We start from the raw sequence: 15,111 nt of genomic DNA on the forward strand, positions 1-15,111 counted from the left end.
CAAATGGGAAATTCTTTTTATCTCTGGATGAGATATAAAATGAAATGTTGGCATGTGACAAGTTATTTTCAGTAAAAAGGAAACTTGAAAAAATTGTTTTGTAGCAGTTGAACCGTGCTGCTGCAGTGTAAAAGGAGTGTCAGATACATTTACTTTTGTGAGTGGGTGCTGAAAAATTGGGCTACCCATGTGCCCTGATTCCCACAAAGGATAACATAATCTCATACCTTCTGGAATAACTCCAGGTGATGCAAGTCATCTCTCTGAATGCAGCTAGTACCATCATTTTTTGTGGAAGATAAGCAGATCAGAAGATCCCAAGGGCTTATGCTACCTATTGGGAATGAAGAGAACCACACTGAGAAAGAAAACATCATGCAGTTCCTACTTTAACTAAAGTACTTAAAGCAGAATCCTGAGGAAAAGCAAACTGTTGGAGTGCTGAGCACATGAACAGCTACACGTGGCAGAAGAGAAAATGACATTTAACTACCAAGCTTCGGATCTATATTTAGGTATTTCACAGCTGGCACCTCCAGTTATATCTGAGACGGTTCATGATGCCTACTGATGTCCAGTCCCCTGTTGTCTGACCCGAGCTAACATAAATCATCTGTTTAGCATTCAGAAATTAAGAAGTTCAATAGCATGGTTCTGCTTTGATCTTCTCTCTTTTCTGAACTCCTCAGTACACACATTTATAACACATATGCATAATGTGTGTTATGATCTTCTGTGGTCTTTCACTACTGGGAGAAAAAAATTTACAGTAAATTTTACTGGTCGTGCTATTGCAAATTGCAGGAATTCCCAGTCATTTTAATGTAGCAGCTTCCTAAATATTAGATAATAGATTGTTAAGAATCTGGTGCACATGAGGAAATCAAGTTGCGCTGAGCAAATAGGTAGATTCTGAGTCACCAATTCTTCTTTTGGGGGCGAAGCTGATCTATAATACCACAGGACTATATTCTCAGGAAACAAATAACACTGGAGTCAGAGATAACCATCTGATGGAAAGACAAAACTAACTAATTTTACTAATTAAAATACCATTACAGGTTAGAAATAAATAAGTCTTGGAGTCTGCCCGTACCTCAGTGAACGATGCAGTGTAGAAAAGCTGGTGTAGCTTGAAACTAGCATGGTCAGCTCCCTGAAGTGGGTATGTTCTTCTTCTGTACACAGCCTTCCTAATCTGGACTAGTTAGAGAAGGTGGCATTTTTGAAAAGACTGACAGAATGACCATATCTCTTGAGGATACCATGAATATATTAAGTAAATGGTAAATCCTTTCAGTGACAGGATGACGATTAGAAATAAAAACTTCCAAACAGAAAGGGAAGCCACAAAAGCTGTAAAGCATCTACAGTAGGGTAAAGTGTTTGGTCAAAGCTCCCTGTAGGGCAGCTATTCCAGTGATTAGTTGATTGGTTCCTCTTTCCAGTGCTGGGAAGATAGTTAGCATTTTATTTCATTTCTAATCTATCCATTAGTGATACTTCCTTAATTTTATAAGATTACGCCTAAATTCAGTCCCACTGACAGCCCACAGAGATATTTATTTTGGCTGATTTTCCCTTTCCGAAATGTGATTTTTCTCCTATCCCAATCAGAGCCACAAATGCAAAACTGGATGAAAATTTCACCTAAAGAGAGTTAACACTCAATTTGCATTAAATGTAGTAATGAATTGGCTGTGCAGAGGATTATGAAAGTAGCCATTGTGTCGCAAGCATCTCCATAAGTGGTGCTACAAAGCTGAAGACATGAATTTTAGGTACGTTGCATCCATTACTGTAAAGAATTCTCCAAATTCACTTCACAAGAGCCATTGCTATGGTATAAAAATAATTAAGGCATGTGAAATTTGGACACAGCAGATTCACTACATGTTTCTTCATGAAAGAAACATACAAAAAACTGCAGTTTGATAAAAATGGCATAGATCACAAATAGAACATTAGAAGACCACACAAGTTAATACTTCAATGCAAAAGATTGACAGCAGTAACAACCTACTTGATAGACTTAATCAACTATGTAATTATCAGATAAGCCAGACATTATGCCTTTGACTAATAGACACCTTTGAATAAATCATAATAATTACGTACAAACACAATGTCTAATTGTGTGTGAATTGAAAGTGTGCTGGAGGAAACTCCATTTCTCAGAAGTAGTTCATTTCCTTCCTGTGTTTATTGTTACACATCCTGGCCAGGGATGAATTTGATCCCTGACTCCAAAGGATATGCTGCACTGTGTATCATTTGCCCTTAGGACACAGCAGAGTGATCAATTTGAATGCACCAAAGAAAATAAAAGGAAAAAGGGCCCTCTGACCCAACTTATTTCTGAACTAGCGCCCAAGACGTGGAACACATAGCTGCTAGGAATGATTTTTCAGGACAGGTTGAATGCCTGCCACTATTTGTTTTATATTTAGAGTAATTAGACATCTAGCCAGTTACTTCAGTACAGAACAATCAGAACTGAAACATGCCTATTTTTAGAAAGCAGGAGACTTCCTATTAGAAAAACAGCATACACCTTCTGCTGTCTCCCAGACTCAGGCTGACAGAGCACTTGGACTTCTATTTAAATGTACTGCTACGTTTCTAAAGATTTGCACCTGAAAAAACGTGTTCTTGGAAAACAAAAATGAGAGAGGCGTGGGTTACAACAGCTTACAAACAGCTCAGGCAAAAGATCCCAGCATGCCAGGCACTGCAGTTTATCACAGAGGAAGATACTTTTCACAGAAGTTATTTCTAAATTAAAGCAAGGTACAGTTGTTGAGCTAGAACACTCTACAATAAAAGAGAAAGGAAGAACAGAAATGGCAGTACTAACCTGAGACATGTGCTTGGAAAACCATGTTTTAGAAAGTTTTTAGAGTTGTTTAATGAAGAAACGTTAATAACAGCCATATTATCTCATCTTCAAAGTACACAGTGTTGTGATGATTTCCCACAGACTTCATATCAGAAGTGGTCTTTGAGAAGATATCTGAAGCAAAGCATTAAAACGGATGCTTCAGTAGCAATAGGTCCATTAAAGAGTATGAAGTCCCACCAAATGGTGATGATCTCCACTGCCTCGTATTACTTTGCATTTGTCCCTTCTCTAAGCATCTTTTCAAACCAAGCTTTTTCAGTTCAGCCTCTTAATAAAGCCCTTGCCAACACAATAAATATTTGTTCACATAATTAAATCTTATTATGCAGGTAAATTCATCCTAATGGAACAACTGGAGGCACTCCAGGCCAGACTGGATGGGGTCCTGGGCAGTCTGATCTAGTGAGTGGCAAACCTGCCCATGGCAGAGGGTTGGATCTGGATGATCTCTGGTTCCTTCCAAACTCAGCCATTCTATGATTCTAATGTGGATATGGCTTATGCTGGCAGCATGATGCCTTTATTCATATATCTTTTCCATCTCTTTCCCCTTCCTGTCCTCTAAGTTACAAAAATGGTAGTAGTAAGACTCTAATTTTGCCATCTAAACAAGAATCCTCCCCCAAGCAGGGTTAATATTACAAAGAGAGCAAGTCTTCTGAGCCCTTCAACCAACACAAGAAAGTCAGAAGTAGACTTGTCCTACAGAACCAGATCTACACATGTGCACAGAGCTGATCTAAAAGCTACAGCACCAGTTTAAGTAGCTATATTTGTGTAACTTTAGATGGAGGCTGAGCCTAGAAATCGTCAAACTACATCTCAGCAGCAAACCTAGCAAGGCCATGAAAATCCAAATTCTCAATAAAAGTGACAGCACACTCAGAGCAGCTTGCTGGTCAAAATGGAAACTTACAAGATGCAGTAGGGAAATGCAGCAGTCTTTGTAGCTCTGTCTTGCAGTTCCATTTTAAAAAGTGGTTGTGTACTGAGATGTGCATTGCATCTATACCTGAGAGTATCAGTCTGAGTTTCTAGACCAAGAAACTGTAGTGCAGCATGCTAGAAGACACCAAATGACTGAGACCACCTTAATTACTCTTCTGAGTGAGTCAAAGTACTTGCTACACAATTCAAAGAGCAGTAAGTTTGAATTGAAAATTGACATAATGTACAAATTAAAATTTTCATTATTACCATTGTTTTCAGTGGGTTTTACTCTGCTTTGTTACTTGGAATACTTAAAATGGTTAATAAGAAAAAGTAACAATCTAAGGAGAAAAACAAACATGTTTCTGCCAGTAGTGGAAATAACAATGCAGAGACCAGTAAAAACATCTAGCTTTTCTAAAAAAAGTATTCTGCAGAGAGTTTTTGTCTTCTGATGTCATAGATCAAAATGTACAGAAATAAAATGAGGACTTAGTGGGGTTTTAAACTTAAAGCATGCACATTTTATAGAACAAGAATTTCTGAAGGTGGAAGCAGATTTCTAAAATGAACTAATTTTACTCCTGACTTTGAAATTATCACATTATCCATTTAAGTTATGGCATCAGAGGCTGGCTTTTGCAGGAAACCTGTTAAATGCATGCTAAAAACTCTACGGAATTTTTAATCTCTTATGTGTATACACAGAAGAAAACATTATTTGATTTCATCAAGTGAGTAAGTTTCACCTCAATTCCACAGCTTGAAATTTCATTTTTCACTGTTAAGGTCCCCATTCCAACTTTGGAAGTGAATGAACTTTGAAAATCAAATACTATTTTCATGTTTTACACACATCTCTCTATACTTCACTTAAGCTGGGAAATGAGAATGCCAGACAGCTTTATTTTCACTTCAGTTTCTAGTCAATTTGCAATTTTGTACTCTCTTACACCATCACCTTTAAAAATAATCAATTTATAAGCACTACAGGATAACAAGATAATAAGAAACAGCCAACATTTGTTTGCCAAGAATATATCACGTACAACTACTTTAATTTCTTCTGACAGAGTAATTGATTTAGTGAACAAAGAGGAAAAGCAGTGAAACAATATGCCTTGTTAATTGAGGATCTTGAAGGTCTTTTCCAACCTGAGCAATTCTATGATTCTACGATTCAATAAGTCTTTTGACAGTATTTCTACACAACTATAAGATAAGTGCACAGTTATTTGGAAAAATGAACTCTACATTGTGACAGTGGATTTATTTTTTTGCTCAGAACCTCAAAAATACCCCACTGTACACTCAATTCTGTTCAAATTTTTCATTAACAAATTGAATGATGGAACAGCAAATGTATTTATAAATAGGAAATGGCACTAGGTTTAGAGGAAGAATAAGCACTTTGGAAGATATGATCAGAATTCAAAATGATGTTGATAAATGGTCTGATTCAACCAGAGGAAATAGAAAACAAATTCAAAGTGCCATTATTTGAAAGGAGAAATCAGATGGACAGATACAAATGGCCAGAACCATAAACTGCCTGTGATTCAACAACATAATACTATTGCAGGGTCAGGGAGCACAGACTGAACCGTGTTTGGTGAGGAAGCACTCACGTATGAAAGTAGCTGCTTGTGTACATACCTGGCTTAAAACATGACAGAGCAAAATGTCTTACAAAGCAGGCTTCAGCCCTGCAACATAATCAGTTTATAGGGAGCCAAAAGTTTGCTAGTAAAGAGTGTAGAGTGGAAGAGGTAGCAGAAATCTAAAGACAGAACGACAGCCTCCTTGCTGTGCTCTGGACACCAGGCTAGATTTTATGCCTCCCAGCACCTCATGGGCAGGCTGTTTGGGGACATTTGGAGGAGGTGGGAATTCCACGTCTATGAAGATCTGAGCTTCACTGAGAATACTCCAGGGGAAAATAGCCTTTGAAGCCTATTTCTGGATACAACAGTTTGGCTGTCTCACTCGTGTAAAGATTAGAATGCCACTTGTTGGACTGAATGCTTTCTCTTTGTTAATTTGGCCTTTTGAAAGTTTTCAGTATCACTGTTCTATGTGTAGGGCTTTCCCTAAAGGAACATCTTGTCCTTAGGTGAGCTGGAATTTTCCCCATAAATGTATAGTTATCTGAGTTACTTACATTTTTCTTTTAATGCATCTCTTGATAGTCATGAGGTACCACCAACTTGAACTCACTACCACTACAATGAAGAAACAGTCACTCTGATATGTGAAAATAGTGCTGGAAAAGATGGTGAAGTTTCTGTTGTTTCCTGAGCTGTTCTGCAAGGCAGCTGTTTATCTGTCCGTATGTAAACACCTCACTGTTTCACACAGCATGCTCCATGCTCTTGCTGAGACTGACTGTACTCTTCTATAATGCACAGTCGAGTCCAGCAACCACCTGTTTAACCTGTTAAATAAGGCTGCAATCTTTTGGAATATTAATGACAGTGAAGTATTAAAAGTGCGAAATGAAAAAATAAAATTAACAACACTGTGTATGAGCCTGAGATTGTTGGGTCAATTCATTCACAAAATATTCTGTATGGGTGCTGTACAGCTGCCAGGGAGAGGCTGGAGGAATCCTGAGGGCAGTTGCTATCCACTCCCAGGGGAAGGTCAGGGCTTTAACTTGGCTCAGCAACCCCATAACTAAGAGGACCTAAAACACCAAAGGAAGAATAGAATTTTTTGTGGAGGAGAAACTGGCAAGAAGCAAGTGGAATCAGTCTGATTCTCAGGACAGCTCACATGTCCCTGAAGAGTTTAGTAAGAAACATTGCCTCATGAAATTAATTAATGTAAAATCACAAATGAGTTCAACATCTGGGGAGTAGCCATCTGAAGTTCTAACAACTGGCATCATCCACGAGAGCAAGGTGATGCTTGACTATTCTGCATCTCCTCTGCAAATATTGCAGGGAGATGATAGATCTAAGCCCAAACCAGGAGGCCTAGAGCTTCGACTCTCACCTAAAAAATTAAAAAGTTATTTTTTTACTGTTTCTTTTACCAGCAAGGTCCAGGCAGAAAACCTACTTTTCCTGTCAATCCAAAGCAGAAATTTTAAAAGTACAAAAATAAATGAGTGTAACAATCCAAGAGTTACAAGTTTCTTACAGAAGAACTCTTCTCTAATTTGGGCAGATGTCTTCCTTTTTCTACCTGGAATGAAACTCTAAGAGTGTTTTGGATCTACTCACAAACTCAACCAGTTACCATCTGGAGTTATGAGGTAATCAGTTACCTCACTGGTACAAGGCAGAGAATTTTCTCTAAAAGAAGCAAAGATTTCTACTGCAGGTAAAAGCAGAAGAACAGAGTAGAGATGGGACAACCCCTTCTCCATTAATTTCACTTTCATTCATGTAATAGATTTACAATCCTCTCCAATCAACACTCTGGATCACTAGAACTACTGTAAGAAGTTGCCACAACCATGAAGGTATTTTCAGACTTGCAGGAAATGATTTAAAGCTGTGTTTTGCAATTTGTAGATAACTGTTTGTCTGTAAGCCATTAGTCTAATTTGGGATGAGGAATACTGAAGTGCATTAGATGCATTAGATAGTTCTTAGTTTATTGGGAGGAGCAGTGTCAGGCTAATAATAATTCTCTGCTGAGCTCTACAGATCGTAACTCTTACAACCTATATTTTTTATCACAGTATAATCTGAACTCAGGATGTGAAAATATGCTATCAAAATACTTTATGAGCTACAGTGAAGTTCCATAGCAAACAGAAGGGATATGTGTAATTCTGGCCCACTGGCAAACACACCGAGGTCCTTCAAACACTCAAGCCTGTTATTCCACTTCTTTGCTTACACATTGTCCTTTGGATGAATATTCAAATGACTCTGGTACAGTTTCCACACATGGGCACTTTTTTGCACAGCCTCAGTGAAAAAAAGGGCATTTAATTATCCAATACAATATGCTCTACTTGTACACAAGCTAACATTACAGCCCTAGTTGCTCCCAAATGCTGTTATTCTTACTCTGGATGTATTTTTACAGATCAGGTTTTTTACCAGAGCTGCTAGATATGTTTCTCACTCGCACAAGAAGCACAGTGGGACTGAGAACTAACTCAAAAAAGGCACAAGTGGAAGGCTACTCTGCTCTATGCTGGTGGGAAATATGCAGGCTCTGTTCCACTTCAGGAGGAAGGCTGAGTTCCATGCTGCTTGGAGCTGCAAGGGAAGGAAGGAAGGAGGGAAAGATGTATGCCTTGAGGGAGAGAAGAACTCCATCCTGTGCAGGCAAGGGAGGAAACCATGCTGCTTCATGCATGCGGGCACTCTGCTCTCCAAGCCTCAGAGGAGAGAGAAGAAGAGCTCCATTCTGCTCTGTGCCAAGGAAAAAAGCTGCCTGACACAATTCCCTTTCGATAACACTCACTGCTACTTGATCCAAGCTACTTTAACAAACAATTATTGGGACTACATCCAGGAAAGAACTTGGTATCGTTGCTCTGCACACCCTGAGGCAAAATCACATGAAAAAGCAGCACACAGTCATGAAGGGGAAGGATGTATCACGAGTCTGTGTGCTTGGAGCGCTGGATGCAGCAGCTGCAAGAGGACTAGGGATCAGAGCCCCATGTCTGTGGTGGCAGCAGGTGAGCAAGGGAAGGTGTGTGAGCGTGTATGTGAGCACTGCCTATGTGTGTGAGCACTGAACACGGTGGTGTTTGATCACCCCTGCAAGAAACAAAGACACATTTAAAGTCTGAATGGCAGTCTTTGATGACTGCATTTACACCACTTGGGTATCCTACAACAATACTCATTAATGAGTCATATTCCTTAATACCCAAGAGGCAGGAAACAACCACAAAAGAGAAACTAGGGAATAGAAAATGGCTAAACTAAGCAGTGATAGGTTGCAGGCTCAACCACTGTCCCACAATCATCTGCTGTGTTTGTTTTCTTCTTGCTTGGTGGCCATGCAGAGCCCCAGGCATAGTTTAGGAGACAGCTCAAGTCAGCGACATTTCCTGAAACCCGGAGATCAGACCACCCTCAGTTAGAGAACAAAGAGTTCAGACACATGGACATGAGCCATATTGCATCATTTGCCCTCAGGACTGGGGAATTGGCCCAAATTATTTATAAGTTAAATAAAGCCAGAATAAGAACAGTGATAGGATAATTAAGCTTTGGCTAATACAAGGGTTATTTCCATGCTGCTGCCCACTGCACTCACCTCACATGCCATGTGCTAGTGAAAGTAGGTGATACATCATCATGACTACCATGCTGGGCATCTGTGGAACATGAACGCTAAAGTGGAAGTTAAAATTTTCTCTGCAACCATTTTAAAGAAATGTAGGATCAGATCTCTCACTTTTGAAGACTGACACGAAACCTCGCATTGCTGGATTAGCAGAAAATGTGTACAGTAACATATGGGATGTGAGACATGCCATGGATACTGGTAGAGAAGAAAAAATCTGCTTTGTCCTATTTCACACATCATCCTGTCACAAATTGGGCAACCTAACTGGCCTACAGTTACATTCCATACTAGTGCTTTCTAGAGTACTCTTTTCTTTCTATTTTTAGTGCTTTCTCCAAAGGTTTTCTACTTTTTCTAAAGCCATAACACTTCATTCCAAGTGAAAATGGGCTTAACATGTGCTGGATTCTGTACATTGAAAGTCCTTGTCTTCAGCCCTCTCTTTGAAAACATTACCTCCATTATTTTTTTGTTTAAGACTGACTTCTAGAAAGCTGTCAGTGTAAATTAGTGTCACTGTAGTTGTGTAAACTGAAGATTTTTTTTTTTTTGTGAGAGAGTGAGAGAGAAAGAATGGGAGAATTGCTGAAGCCAGGTGGAGAAAATATATTTGAATGCCTAAGTCCCATTTAGGCAGATAAAAGCTAGGTCTTGCTCTCATTTTTTTTGTTTACCTGTTCAACAAAAGACTTAGAAATGCCAATAGGTTTTCTATTTTCTCTCCTGTTTAAAAAAAAAAAAAAAAAAAGAACTGTAGCAGCGTTTTTTTCCAAATTAAAAAAAAATGGTTTAGACTTATTTTATCATAATTTAATAAGTCTGTAGCCCTACTGTCAGATGTAAAATACCTGTGGTTATGCCAGATTTATCTTGCACTTACACAGTGCAGAAGAAAGCGTGGTATATTTGATGTTCAAATACATTTTAGTAGTTACTATAAGTTAAAACTGAAACTCGTTCTTATAGCTAAATATTTATTTTGGATAGCATTATCACAAATGTCAGAAACAAAGTCATTACAACAATGAGCTTGTTATAGAAACACTTTCTGCCTTGAATCACTTGTTTAAAACTTTCCAAAATGCATCCCAGTGAGCTCTTCTGTCCTTCCCTCTGTCAAATTCCAAATTTATTTTGCTTAGTGAAGCACCACTGAGGAAACACCCATTTTTTAATCTTCCTGCCAGTTAAGGTTGCTCATCTTTATTTCAAACTCTATTCCTTTGCTACTCTTTCACTCAAGTCCCCTCCTTTTTTTTTTCCCTCTGTTGTCAAAAATGGACATTGTGTTATAAGGAAACAAGCCTGCCAAAAATGATATAAAGTAATGATAATTATTTTCTTTTTAATCAAAGAGGAGGTGTCAGTAGGTAGTTACTTTTGGTTTCTGAATAGGTCAGAGAAGCTTCCTTCCACTGCAACATCTGTGCAAACCAGGACTCCATCCAAACAGACAGCCTCAGGGGCTGAGTAAAAGAGTATTCAATATCCGACTGAGAATCAGCTTTGACAGAATACAGTGAACATCAAAATGGTAGAATTATCATTTCCTTCATGTAGGAAAGGTTCCCATTTTATTAAAAATAAGCCACTGTAGCAACAATACGGTACATTACCTTTTCAGAAATGTGTTCTAACCTGTGGGTGGCACTTGTGATGTCTGGAACATTTTGGGGATACAGCATTCAAAAGAACCGTCAGCTGAAAGTGGATGCAGCTAAAGGAGGTTGGAATCTGTATGTAGGAATGTAGTGGGTTGGTGGCAAATTACAATGATGGCCCACACAGTGTAAAAGCTTTTTGCTATCTGAACCAACAAAAATCATGGAAGATAACATAAAAAATAAAAATGAAAAAAATACTGGTTTGGTTTCAGAAGTCTACAAGTGCCTCTACCTAAAATGGGAGCACAGTGATGGCAGACACCATACTTCTCACAGCTGACCAGGGCTCAGAGCCAGCGAGTGTCTCAGAAAGGGTGCAGAGCTTCCAGCAGTCAGAATGCTGGGCAACACTAATGCAACAGTCCCTTGGACAGACTGCTCTGGGGACTGCCACAGGCTTCTGGCAGGACTGACTGTCATCCTCCCAGCTCTACTTTAGTAGACAATCATATGACATTTCAGAATAGACACACATATTTATAAACCAGTCTCTGCTTGAACCCTATCAGAGCCAGGATTCATTCCATAATTTCAATGAGGGAAACATTTAAAAAATACTAGAATAAACAATTATCTGTTGTTACCTTCTTATCCTATAGGCTACATTTAACAAACATTGCCCTAAACTGTCTTAAAGGATTTGCATTTTACTTGCTTATCATAAATCTTGTATACCTTTACCTCAATCTCTCATATTCCTTTTATTTCAGCAGACCTGCACATCGCTGCTTTCCCTTGGCCAACATGTTTATCTGCTCAGACACTGGTGTTTTTCAGATTCTATTAACATGACATAATTTATTCCAGGAAAGTTTTAATTTTAGCTCACTGTGTAATCACCGTGCAATATTTTAATTATTGTAAATTCTAAGTCAGCCCAATGAATACCACTCTCCATTGGACTGTATGTTCTGTTTACATGACTATGGAGAACATTCAAAGAAAGGCATGTTTAGTTACTTTATGACTAAATACCATCTTTTGTTTATAACTTTAGAAAGTTCAATGTCCTTACACTTTTGTTATGAACAAATAAAGAATTTATCTTCCTCAGGGAAAAGAGTGCATTTGAAACAGGGTTTTTAGTACAAATCTGCAGTGGTTTATTTTAGTGCTGCAAAGAAATCATTTGTTTGCTCTTCTGCTAGGAACCATAGATATGTTCTGCTAATAATTAGGAAGGAGGATACATAGTGTTCAGAAAAATACACAGTGCATTTACATTGTCTAACAAGAAACCACAGCATCACATTAGAGAACAGCATTTACTTGGGTATGCCAGAAACTGATCTGTTTTGTATTGCAACCGAGGATGCCTGTGGCATCCGCTTTCAACTCCTTGGCAAATAGCCAGGCTTAATTGAAAAATTAAAATGGGACCACAACAGAGTATGTTTCTGATATACATTTTTTCCCTAAAACTATATGAACTTTCATTTGAAGAAAGCAGAAGAAATTTAACAAACAGTAAGTATGCTTGTAATTGAGCGTGCTCTGAGGATCACCACATTTCTAAGAATTTAGCTTGTTTAAGAAATTCTTTGCTTAACAACATACAAAAAGAATGCTTCTGAAATTTATGTTTTACTTGTCAAAACCTTTCACGGGACTCACATGACATATATTTTGCATTAAGAAACCAACCAGCTTCGTATTCTGTCAGCTATATACTTTCACAGAGAGTTAACCAAAATGATTTTTGGTAAAGAAGTAAAATCTGCTACTCTTGTATATATGCGTGTATTTGTACTGCAACCCACAATATGCAGCTTCTGTGGCTAGCCTCACCATTATTATTTTACACAATATTTCAAATTACTTACTTGAGATAGAACAATCTTGTGCTTTTGCTGGCACACTCAGATCTCCAGCCCTGCTTATTTAACCTCAACTCCACAGGGTTGTTTACACTTTCAGAACCTGATTTCAATTTACTTTAATTTTCTCAGAGACTTTCGTATTTATAAAAGCTGAGCATCTAGTGACCTCTCTATTCCTGACATTTCCTTTACTCTCCAGTATGAAAAAGAACAAAAACCCCAGTGTCTCATTTCTGTTCCAAAAAAACTAAACTGCTTCCTTCAGTGGGTTGGTCTTTGTAATTGAAAATGGCAACCAGATGTTTACAGAACACACCAGCAATTTTCCTTGAGGCCTTTACTCTTTATAATTGTTTGCTAAAGTTAGTTGGATTTTGTGGAAACTTTTTTGAGACTGTAACAGAAAGCAAATTGGATCTCTTCCTGACTATCCTCCAAATACTTAAAAATAAAAAAATAAAGAGAAGTTAGAAATAATGCTACATATTCCTGTTAATATATCCCAAACTCCATACATAATCTCTTACTTAAGGGAGAAATTTAGTTCTCTTAGGAATGACTTCTACATACTGGTTCATGAAAATCATTTTATTTCAGAATATGTCATTTACTTTCTACATTCTTCAACTTCAGCTATCAGTGCTCAATGCACCTCCGATTTTGTGGTCCTTCCCCTCTCCCTATTCCTGTCAGGAATATTTTTCATAGATTTTGTGTGTGTGTGTGTGTGAAAGTTTTGCATATTAAGAGATGCAGAAGAAGGTGGCTCTGGGCAGGCTGGTCTAGTGGTTGGCAACCCTGCACTCAGCAGGGGGGTTGAAACTCAATAATCTTTGAGGTCCTTTTCAACCCAGGCCATTCTATGATTCTGTGTTGCAAACTACTTACTGCTGGGGCCTCAGTTAAAGCCCTGAGTCACAGATGATTTGTACATGGAATCTCTCCATCTGCCTTAGAAATAGCTGTGTTTCCCTGTTCAGTTCCTTACTTGCCTCATTTTCTTTTGACTAGCCAATAAATTTGTCATCTCAGTCCTAGTATTCATTTAAGAAAGAGCATTTCTGTATCCTCCTGTCTCCAGTCCCTCCTCTAATTCTCACTACTTTTGCTGATATAGAATATCCTAGAAAATGAGAAGTGAATGTCTGACAGTCACCAGACATGGCCTTAGGGGCCTCTAAAACTTATGGCTGTAGTTAATTCTCTAGACTAATTAGCAGCCCTGAGGACAGTATTACTGGGTGCACTTACGAAGTAGCACTTCTACAAGTTCCCACCTTGCTTCTGGCCAGATGTCAGCAATTAAGCTGTTTCTTTTGCTGATTTAGCCTCTGTACAAAAGTGAGGAGGACCAGAGGTGATACAATACACTAAAAGAATAACATAAATGTACACAGCAAGAGCGCATATTTTCATCCTGTTTTTGACAGTGACTTGTATGGCTTTTATCCTTGTTTCTTCATCTCTAAGATTCATGTGTTCACATTTCTCCACTTCTGAGGGCTAATGTAAATAGAAGTGGGCAGACATAGACATTAACTTCCTGTGGAGATTTTCTTTAAACAGCGATTTTTCCAAAAACCACCCAATAAAGCAGAGTGAAAAAAAAAAAGAAGACAAAGTCTGATTTGGAAAAATGCGTTTTCATAGGATTGAGGCAGAATTTTCTTTCCTCTGTCCCCAATTGCTTCTACAGTCATGCAGCACCCAGAGAGAGCCAGAAACCGACAGCTATCATCACTCCCCACCTGCCGAGCACCTGTGCCTGCTCCTGCAGGCTCATGCCTCCTGATATTCCCCGAACAGCAGCTTCTCAGGCAGCAGCCACTGGGTGCAGGGAAGCACTGGAGTACTCCATGGAGAGTGGAGGACAGAGGCATAAACAATGTCTGTCATATCAATTCATCAGTCCATATATTCAGGCTGCTTTAGCAATAAGGGTGTATTCTCTACTTGCTGCTTTAGCAGTAAGGGTGTATTCTCTACTTGCTGTAATATCTAAGGAATGCTGTGATGCCACCTTAAATGCAGACAGATCTTTTGAGCCTAGCACATGAAGAGTTGAGATTCCCTTGGATTTGCTCACTCCGGTCTGTTGCCTCACTCATCCCTTCCTGAGCAGCTCCACCCAAGCACTGCTCCCACATCTGTAAAAAGTCAGATCATCCACAGTCAGTTGCTGGAACCTAGGATTACTTTACGCAGCCAAGCTGTGTGAACTGCAGTGTGCTCTTAAAATGGCAGAAAACAGAAGAGAGTTCAATGCAATCATACTGATAAAGTTAAGAAAGAGGAAATAACTTCAGATCTAATATTCTTTGCAATATATTTAAATTTAAGAATACTTACAGTGTATGATTTCCACTGAACAATTTCAGGCAAATGAATATGACATGAAATATGGTATTGATTTCAGTTGAAATAAATATCAAGATTTATTGAGCCAGGAGGCAAATATCGACCAAAGCTAAAATGGGTTATTTTATGGATCAATACATCAGCAAAAACAAAAAACAAAAACAAACAA

The 15,111-nt window shown here is 38.6% G+C and overlaps 1 protein-coding gene across 4 annotated transcripts in view; it reads right to left on the reverse strand.

The window, feature by feature from the left end:
* Window positions 1-15,111, reverse strand: part of CPED1 (cadherin like and PC-esterase domain containing 1) — a 158,498-nt gene that overhangs the window by 112,220 nt on the left and 31,167 nt on the right. For all 4 annotated transcript variants that reach the window (XR_002434485.1, XM_021384823.1, XM_021384822.1 and 1 more), the window contains exon 4: window positions 228-334. Coding sequence is in view for 3 of the 4 variants with exons in the window: in XM_021384823.1 (XP_021240498.1) it covers window positions 228-334 (107 nt within the window). In the remaining variant the exon portion in view is untranslated. The remainder of the gene's footprint in view (window positions 1-227; window positions 335-15,111) is intronic.

This window comes from Numida meleagris, chromosome 1 (genome assembly GCF_002078875.1).
Source record: "Numida meleagris isolate 19003 breed g44 Domestic line chromosome 1, NumMel1.0, whole genome shotgun sequence".
NCBI lineage: Eukaryota > Metazoa > Chordata > Aves > Galliformes > Numididae > Numida > Numida meleagris.